This window comes from Acomys russatus, chromosome 5 (assembly GCF_903995435.1).
Source record: "Acomys russatus chromosome 5, mAcoRus1.1, whole genome shotgun sequence".
NCBI classification, from domain to species: Eukaryota; Metazoa; Chordata; class Mammalia; order Rodentia; family Muridae; genus Acomys; species Acomys russatus.
This window is the reverse complement of record NC_067141.1, coordinates 20,105,017-20,113,166: the sequence shown is the minus strand read 5'-3', so window position 1 is coordinate 20,113,166 and position 8,150 is coordinate 20,105,017. Positions and strand designations below refer to the sequence as shown.

The window sequence follows — 8,150 nt, the reverse complement described above, 5'->3', positions numbered from 1 at the left end:
TTCATCTTGGACTTTGAATTCTGAGACTGGTGCTTTCTGGGCCTCATTGCCTGAGCCTAAAAGCCGCGGGCAGGCGAATCCTGGTCCTGGGTCTCAAAGTCTGTGGGCTCCACTAACCTCCCTGGTGAATGCGTAGTAATCAGAAAACCTGGCCTCTCTCAGATACCTCAGCCAACTTCAAGGATTTCGGACGTGGAGGGCAGGGCAGCATGCTGTAATAGGGTGTGTGTGTACTGGGGCCATTGGCCTTGTCCCGACATTGCCTGGAGCTATCTGTTGACAGATTAAAAAACAAAACAAAACAAAACAAAAAAACAGATCTGAGCAAGCCAAATCTAGCTAGTCACTCCACACCACCCTTTTGCGTTTGGAACCCACCAGAAAAGCGATACCCATAAGTTCACGACAACCCGCACCACCAACAGCTGGGGAGGCCAAGGAGTCGCAGTACAGGGGTTGGCCCCTGGTACAGGATATGAAGCTCTTGATCCGTGGCTGCCCCCTGCCTAGGCTCTTCCCTAAACTAGGCATACTGAGCTTGCGAAGTGGATCTTGAAATCTGCATTCTTTCGGTCGATAAAATATGTTCTCGTATTTTTTCCTGATTTTCCCATTAAAACCTTTGCCTAACTAAACTCCCATCCAACGGGATTTATTTCATCTCTGGGGAGATAAATCAGGGGGCAAATTTACAGCCCCGGAGGCACCTGCCGTGCTAATGGGCCCTTCATGGAGTGCACGGCCGGCGGGGGCGCGCGCAGACGGGCCGGACGTTGGCCAATGGCCTGGTCGTCAGTGCCTACAGCCAATCAGCGCGCGCGCCGCGCCCAAGGCCCCGCGGTTATCAGTGCGTCCGTCCCGCGCGGCGCCGCTCCGACCGGCCCCGGAGCTGCCGCCGCCACCTACCCTAGTATTCCTGTCTTCTCTCAGACCGTGGCCCATTCCGCGCAGCAGCCGTCGGTCCTCTCGCTTTCCCGCGGGGGCCGTCGGCGTCCGCGTGAACGCGTTCCACGGGTCCCAGTGCAGCCGGCGCCCGTCGGCGCAGAGCGCAAACTTCCCGAGCCGGCGGGCGCGGGCGGTGGCAGCGGGGCCCGAATGGGCGCCCGGGTCGGAGGCGGCGGCGCCCATGGACGCTAACCGCCCGGGCGCGTTTGTTCTGAGCAGCGCGCCGCTAGCTGCGCTGCACAACATGGCTGAGATGAAGACGTCGCTGTTCCCCTACGCGCTGCAGGGCCCGGCCGGCTTCAAGGCACCCGCCCTAGGCAGCCTTGGCGCGCAGTTGCCTCTAGGCACTCCACATGGCATCAGCGACATCCTAGGGCGGCCGGTGGGCGCAGCGGGTGGCGGCCTCCTAGGAGGTCTGCCCCGCCTCAACGGGCTCGCCTCGTCTGCAGGTGTCTACTTCGGGCCCGCGGCCGCGGTGGCACGGGGCTACCCCAAGCCGCTGGCCGAATTGCCTGGGCGCCCGCCCATCTTCTGGCCCGGGGTGGTTCAGGGCTCTCCCTGGAGGGACCCGCGCCTGGCCGGCTCCGGTAAGTGGCCCGCGCGGGATGCGGTGAGGAAAGGGGCTGGGCGCGGGCCACGGACTGCGCTCACCGGCTCTTCTTCGCAGCCCAAGCCGGCGGGGTCCTGGACAAGGATGGCAAGAAGAAACACTCGCGGCCTACTTTCTCCGGCCAGCAGATCTTCGCGCTGGAGAAGACTTTCGAGCAGACCAAGTATCTGGCAGGCCCAGAGCGCGCGCGGCTTGCCTACTCTCTAGGCATGACCGAGAGCCAGGTGAAGGTGAGCTCGAAGGGGCTGGGGTCCAGCAGTATTGAGGCGGGGCCCGGAGCCCGCGTCCTGCGAACGGCTTGGCCTGCTAGTGGCAGTTCGGCTGCGGCCGGACCGCGGAAAGCGCTGGTGCTAGGCGGGACGGGAGTGCTTTGGTCGGGTGCGGCAATCCTCGGTGCCTGCCTGATGGTCCCTCTCCAATCCCCCAGGTGTGGTTCCAGAATCGGCGGACCAAGTGGCGCAAACGGCACGCGGCAGAGATGGCGTCTGCTAAAAAGAAGCAGGACTCGGATGCCGAGAAGCTGAAGGTGGGTGGCTCAGATGCAGAGGACGATGACGAGTACAACCGGCCCCTGGACCCCAACTCCGACGACGAAAAGATCACGCGGCTTCTCAAAAAGCACAAACCCTCGAACTTGGCGCTGGTTAGCCCGTGCGGCGGCAGCGCAGGGGACGCCTTGTGAGGATGCGGCCAGGCCAGAGAACCCAGGAACCGGGGCGCGCGGCATGCCCCGACGCCAGCCGCCCAGCCGCAGTGTGTATATATATTTTTACAGAATAAGTTATAAAGCGGACTTTGGCGCGGCCTCGGCGTGAGGCGCGAGTGCGGGGTTTGGGCCGGTCACTTTGTATAATCAATAAATTATTTAACACGTCCCGGTTGGAGCCTTGGCTCCCAAGGCTGCACATCGTGTTTCTTACGTACGGAGCTGGCGCCAACGGGCGGGCTGGCGGCAGAATCCTCCAGACCCCACCTAGTCTGTTCTCTCGGTGGGCGTCAGAGCCTGGCGCAGGGGGGCGCGACAGTGCTTGATGACAACCCAGGGCCCGTGTGCGCGTTCGGTTCAGAGGCTGAGCGCATAGCGATGGCCCCAGAGCGCACACGGTGATGGCAGCCTGCAGGAGCGCAGAGGTGATGATGAGACTGAGCATCCGAAACCAAGGCAAGGCAGCTTCTGTCGCCCCGGAAGGGAAGGACACCGCAGCGCAGTGCTTGAAGGAGCCGGAGCCAGACCAGCAGGGAACTCGGTGGAAGAGACCCCAGGAAGCAAGTATGATTTTCATTTCCTGTGGCCAATGCACCCACTGCACCGAGACTGCAAATGTACCACGTTGGGTGGCCTTGACCCAAATGAATGAAGTTGGGGCTGACACTAAAACATTTTAGAAGGGTTCCCCAAAGTTCAGCAAGGCTTGTCCCCAAGCAGCTGGCGCCTTCACACTAATTATTTTTTTAATCTTTTTTTTCAACCTGGCGCAATGAGTGTGCCCTGTTCTTCAGTGTCCCTGTTTCTGTCACAGGTATTTTGTAATAATTATCCTGTTTAGTCTGAATCCCGAATATTTTGAATATAATTAATTACTAAACACTCCAGCTATGGGTAATAAGGCCTGAGGCTCTGCTCCCCAGGCTATCAGTCTTAACAGGCTTTCATTGGGAGAAAAGTGTGGCTTTAAGCCGGACTGCAGAAATGTGAATCCTGCCTAAAGCGCTTACAGTCTGCAGCCTATGTCAGCAGCCCCAACACCCACCACTGATTTCTTAGAAGGCTGACTGGAGGGCCCTCAGCCAGGTCACTCCTATTTGAGCTAGACCCACAGTAAGGCCCGTGACCCATGCCCAGCCAGGTAAGAGCCTGGTGCCTCTCCACCGTAGGACCTTTCAGGGCTACAGTTCCCTGTAGCAAAAAACCATCTTCAGCTTCACAAAACCCTACGCACCATCCCACACTCCACAGCTGCACCTTAAAGCAATGGATGTAAGTGTGCAATTTCCAAACGAGCTAATCGCAAGATTTCTCTTCGTAGGGCATTTAAAAATATTTATTAGAACCATGAAAAGCTTAACGTTTTGTTTTGCCTTTTGTGCTAAGGCTCCCTCACCAAAGTCAAATGCTTCTTTTGAGCCACTGGCTGACTTTAAAAGGAAGGTTTTCTTTTTCTTTTAAATGGGGCAGTGTGTTGTTTCTCAGGCAAAGTTCAGAGCAGAGAAATTTTGATAAAGGTTTTGTACAAAGCAAAAGAAAAAAAAAAGCATTTGTACAATTCCATTTAAAAGAGTGAGACCAGCCTTTTTTCACTACAGTTAAAAAAAAGAAGTCCAAGAGGTGATTTTTCTGAGGGCTTGGTGCCCTGTGGCAGAATGGGACTGTGACATTCCCAGAATCAGAATGGAGGCGAGCAAACAGGGCACAAAGGAGGCCACTCCTGGCACTCAGCATTTCAAAGGCACGGGAGGGTGAAGCAAGGAGACAAAGCATCAGGATCTGTTTTCACCATGATCAATTTTATTGCTTAGGAACCGAGCAGTCACTTCCAGAGGCCTTCGGAGGAAGGACCCACAGCTGGAACCCACAGACAACCGCTGCGGACATGGCACATTGGCAAGCAGCGACCATGGCAGTCACAGATCCGACCCTGCCATCAAGGACACAGGCCGGACTTGAGTGATTTCTAGGGAAACCGACATTAACTCTCACCTCCGCCCCATCCAGGAACTGTAGTGTTCAGAAGTAAGTCAATAAAAGCACGCTGTGTTTCCTCAGCGGGCTCCGCAGGCGCCTTCCGTGGTACTCAGTGCTGGGTGTGAGTAAGGGCAACAGGCTGTGCCCAGCATCACCCGACGCTTCTCTGCCACGTTTACACACAGCCCATGCTAGAAGCAATCTGTGGGAAGTGGACGAGGCTACTTCTAATTCTCCCACGAGATTATGGTTTTAATGTAGGATACTTGGCACCATAAAACGGTAACAAAAGACAGACAAAACGGTTTACAAAATTCTTAAAAGGTACACCCAGGCTAGCTATAAACTTCACATTCAGTTCTTAATATTACACAGAAAAAGGCAGAAGAGTGACAAGCTGCTAGGACAGGCATGCCGAAGGGGCCCCTCACCCCTGGGCACTGGCTAGATCTTGTCTCAGGAACTGGTGCTGACTGCTGATGGACTCGCCATTCAACTAGACTGCGGTTCTGCCTGCTTAGGACACTCGTGCACTCATACTGGAAAGTATATTCAGCATAAGTTTTGGTAAGATTTATAAATTATTTTTAAAAAGTATATATTTATATGTATTTATATATATAAAAATGGAAAGCAGCTGCAGTGTGATTCAGACGCCATGTGACATGGCAGTAGAGTCAGACCTCGGGGCCTCGGGCTTGAGCACACAGGGCAGCCTTGCTGCCTGGGCTAGTGCCCGGCACACTCCTCCTGGCAGAGAGGGACGCTGAACACCTGGGGCTCTAAATGGAGAAGCTTCCTCCACAGACAATCGTTAAAAATGGAAAACTGTGAAGTCTAAAATACAGGCGCTCTGCTGTCTGTTAGAGTTTTGGCAATAGGACTGTGGCTTGATTAAACCCAATATGTCTACAATGTCACGTGACAGACACGACAGTGAGGTATGTGAGGCTTTCCGGAGGTCCGGAGGCTGAAGCAAAGTGTGGGGCCGGCTGGCCATCTCGCAGGTGATGCTTGGGCGGGTTCCGATGCAGCTGTTAGGAGGGTGAGTTCGATACTCTGCTACAAGGAGGTCTCTCGAGGATCCTCTCATGGCGCTGGCACCTCTTCCCTGGAGTAGAATTAGTAATTTGTTAAAGGATCAAACACACCAAGAAAGCTGCAGAAAGGAGAGCAAGGAGGAGCCATATTTACCACCACGTCACTGCACGACACAACACTTGTGCACATGGGCATGAGGTTTACCTGCCCCAGGTGCGATTCGGAAGGCCAGGAACACCGGCTGCAGTGGGAGAAAAGGAGGTGGTCAGCACGCACAGGTCTGGGCCCTGGCGTCACCTGAGCATCTGAGTCCAGAGGAGGTGAAGGCCAGTCATGTGTACAAAACACGGATTGAGACAGTAGGCTGGGAGCTGGGCCATGAAAGGACCCACATACCCTCTTTGTGCTTGTAAGGAAGGTAGGGGGCTAGATAGCAATTGGTGTAAGGAACTGTGGAGTAAGGTCCATGCAGAAGGATATATGTACCCATGACTAGGGTATGCAGTGTCCCTAGCTCAGAGCCCTTGGATATGGAAGATGTGAGTTTATCTAATTTGGCTGAGATTTGTCACCTGGCCTCAGTGCCACTGGGGACCCTGGGCCACTCTGGATTCAGGGAACAGTCGCACGTGGGAAGTCTGTGCAGATGGTCAGTACACACCTGGTCTGTGACACATGTATTACCACTCTTACAGACATGAGCTCAGCATAAAAGGCCAGGAACACAGTCCCAATGTGTACTCGAGAAGCAGCCTTCAGCCATAACCAGCTGACGACACACAGTGAGATTATCTTCTGTTATGACTAATCATTTCTTCTCCTGCTTACAATCCACCCATCCTTTGATAATTTATTAAAACGAAGTTAACTCCGATCAAGCTTGCTTGGCTGGTAAAGGCAGAGTAAAGGAGATGATGCTCCCCTCCCCAGGGTTTCCCCCCGGGCCCAGCAACACACTGCACACATCTCACCTTGTGATCTCCCATGCAGACATTGGGCCCAATGTGGTCATAGGTGGCAACTTTCTCCTCGCTCTCTGACTGGAAGCAAACAGAGAGAGTGGGGTATAAGAAGGCTGAGGCAATTTGCAGTCCTGCCAGGAGGGAACAGGCAGGGACTTTGGGGTCCTTGGGATCAGAGAGGTTGCAGAAAGGCCTGGGGGCCTCGCTACATCTCAGTTTGTGGCTGGCTCTTCTGCTGAGAGGAGCCCTGCTTTTAGAGGAGAGGGAGGCAGGTCAGCCTAGGGGCCAGGACTCCTCCAGGTCTCCTCTGTCTGTCTGCCAATCAGCGCAGAGCCTTAGTCCTGCAATTACTGCCACTCAGAGCTTCCTTAACTGAGTAGCTCATCTGTTTCCCATTTTCCCTATTTACTCTTGTTCTGAAAGCCTGCTTTATTAACCTAGAGCATGCTGTCCCAGGCCACGTATGCATATTAATTAACTGCTCCCTGCTCTTCCTGGCAGACCCCTTGACTTTGGGTTTGAAGGCTGAGGTTTTGTCAATGCTGATCAGTCAGTCAACTCTGAGCAGGCTGGAGTTTGATACCTGGAACTGAAACATCTACAACGATAAAGTTAAAACTGACTTATCTTTAATGCAGTAGGAAGCTTAAGGTCAGGATTTACTTTCCGGCATGGTCGCCTGCCAGAAAGTATGAAAACATAACCTTCAGCACCGCATGCATGAACACTCGCCCATCTTTCAGGAGCATGTGGCCGACTCCTCGGAAGTGGGGAAACATCCATCAAGTGCGGCATGGTAATTTACAAAGGCAGCATAAAATTGTGGGTTTTCAGCTGCATAATCTTTGGACAGATAAACAAATTACAGGGGGGTTCAGACAGGATGAAGGCACACCTCACTGAGCATTCGTCACCGAGACTCCCAGGCACCCCACAGCCTGGCGTTTTAGGACTCAGGAAGCAGAACAGAACATGAGGAGGGCACTAGCGCATGGCATGATGGATGGTACCAGGGAGGCAGCTGGAGGCACTCTGGGGGAGGCTTGCTGTGGGCCCCAGAGACTCCAGCCCCCGCAGGCAGAAACTCTCCTAAAAGCTTTATTCTCAGTGGCATAGATAAAGGGCAGGGCTTGGTCTGCAACGGTGGCTTTGAAGTATGAACCTTGGGTCTGGAGATGTGAGCACTGAGTGCATGCAAACAGGCTCCCCTGTTGCCTTCCAGGAGCTATGCCTAGCACCCCACAGGGCCTTACAGGCTCCTGGCAGCCTTCCGGTCACTAATCCAAGTCCACTTATCTTAAGAACCTTACCACAGGTGCACTTTTTATGATCTTAACTGTGGTGGATGACATCGGTGTCTTCTGTCCACCCAAGTCCCATGGAGGGGCTGAGACTGTCTACTGTGTAGAACTGGGTGGCTCTATTATATGTCTGATTCTTCCCTTCTATCTCCAGGAAGCTGACAAGTAGGTCCATGTCACAGATAACGTAGCTTCAGGTTCCCAAGGGGCTTTCCTCAGAGATGGCATCACTCTGGGGCACATGTCTTGCCCATGACACTAGAAAGTAGGGTTGTGTGCCAAGGTTGCTGCAGACCCAAGGGGCTTCTGATCAACACCCTTCCTCTGTTCTGGCATTCCTGCCTGGAAATTCCTCCTCAGGGCTGGGACCAGCATGCCCTGGAGCACAGGAGTCTTGAAAAGCCTAGTATCTGGGGGACAGTGGCTACACAGTGAAGACCGGCAGAGCCGCGGGGACTAGCTCACAAGCTGGGGGAGGGTTTCTTGAGGACCGCGGGTGTGTGGGTGGGTGTTTCACACAGGGACAGCTTATGGAGACTACATGAGAGGGGCTTCTCCCTCCTCAGCACAGGATGCCAGCGGTAGGGATGGAGCAGCAGAGCACACAC

The 8,150-nt window shown here is 54.2% G+C and overlaps 2 protein-coding genes across 2 annotated transcripts in view; one reads left to right on the top strand and one right to left on the bottom strand.

The window, feature by feature from the left end:
• Positions 1-1,073: 1,073 nt before the first annotated feature.
• Nkx6-2 (NK6 homeobox 2) lies at positions 1,074-2,688 on the top strand. The gene is made up of 3 exons (XM_051147014.1): positions 1,074-1,532; positions 1,613-1,785; positions 1,983-2,688. The coding sequence occupies exons 1-3, from the start codon at positions 1,127-1,129 to the stop codon at positions 2,235-2,237; spliced, it is 834 nt and encodes a 277-aa protein (XP_051002971.1). The 5' UTR covers positions 1,074-1,126; the 3' UTR covers positions 2,238-2,688.
• A 1,775-nt stretch (positions 2,689-4,463) lies between these two features.
• Inpp5a (inositol polyphosphate-5-phosphatase A) overlaps positions 4,464-8,150 on the bottom strand; it is a 190,945-nt gene continuing 187,258 nt past the window's right edge. Inside the window, exons 14-16 of the mRNA XM_051145549.1 lie at positions 6,251-6,319; positions 5,433-5,520; positions 4,464-5,349 (exon numbers count right to left, since the gene is read on the bottom strand). Of these exons, the coding sequence (XP_051001506.1) occupies positions 5,440-5,520; positions 6,251-6,319 (150 nt within the window). The 3' untranslated portion in view covers positions 4,464-5,349; positions 5,433-5,439. The remainder of the gene's footprint in view (positions 5,350-5,432; positions 5,521-6,250; positions 6,320-8,150) is intronic.

What these genes read in the sequence shown, in the direction of transcription:
- Nkx6-2 (XM_051147014.1), top strand. Translation starts at nt 1,127, where the DNA reads ATGGACGCTAACCGCCCGGGCGCGTTTGTTCTGAGCAGCGCGCCGCTA. An exon ending in CCCGCGCCTGGCCGGCTCCG is followed by an intron (nt 1,533 to 1,612) that starts GTAAGTGGCCCG and finishes TCTTCTTCGCAG; the next exon opens with CCCAAGCCGGCGGGGTCCTG. An exon ending in TGACCGAGAGCCAGGTGAAG is followed by an intron (nt 1,786 to 1,982) that starts GTGAGCTCGAAG and finishes CCAATCCCCCAG; the next exon opens with GTGTGGTTCCAGAATCGGCG.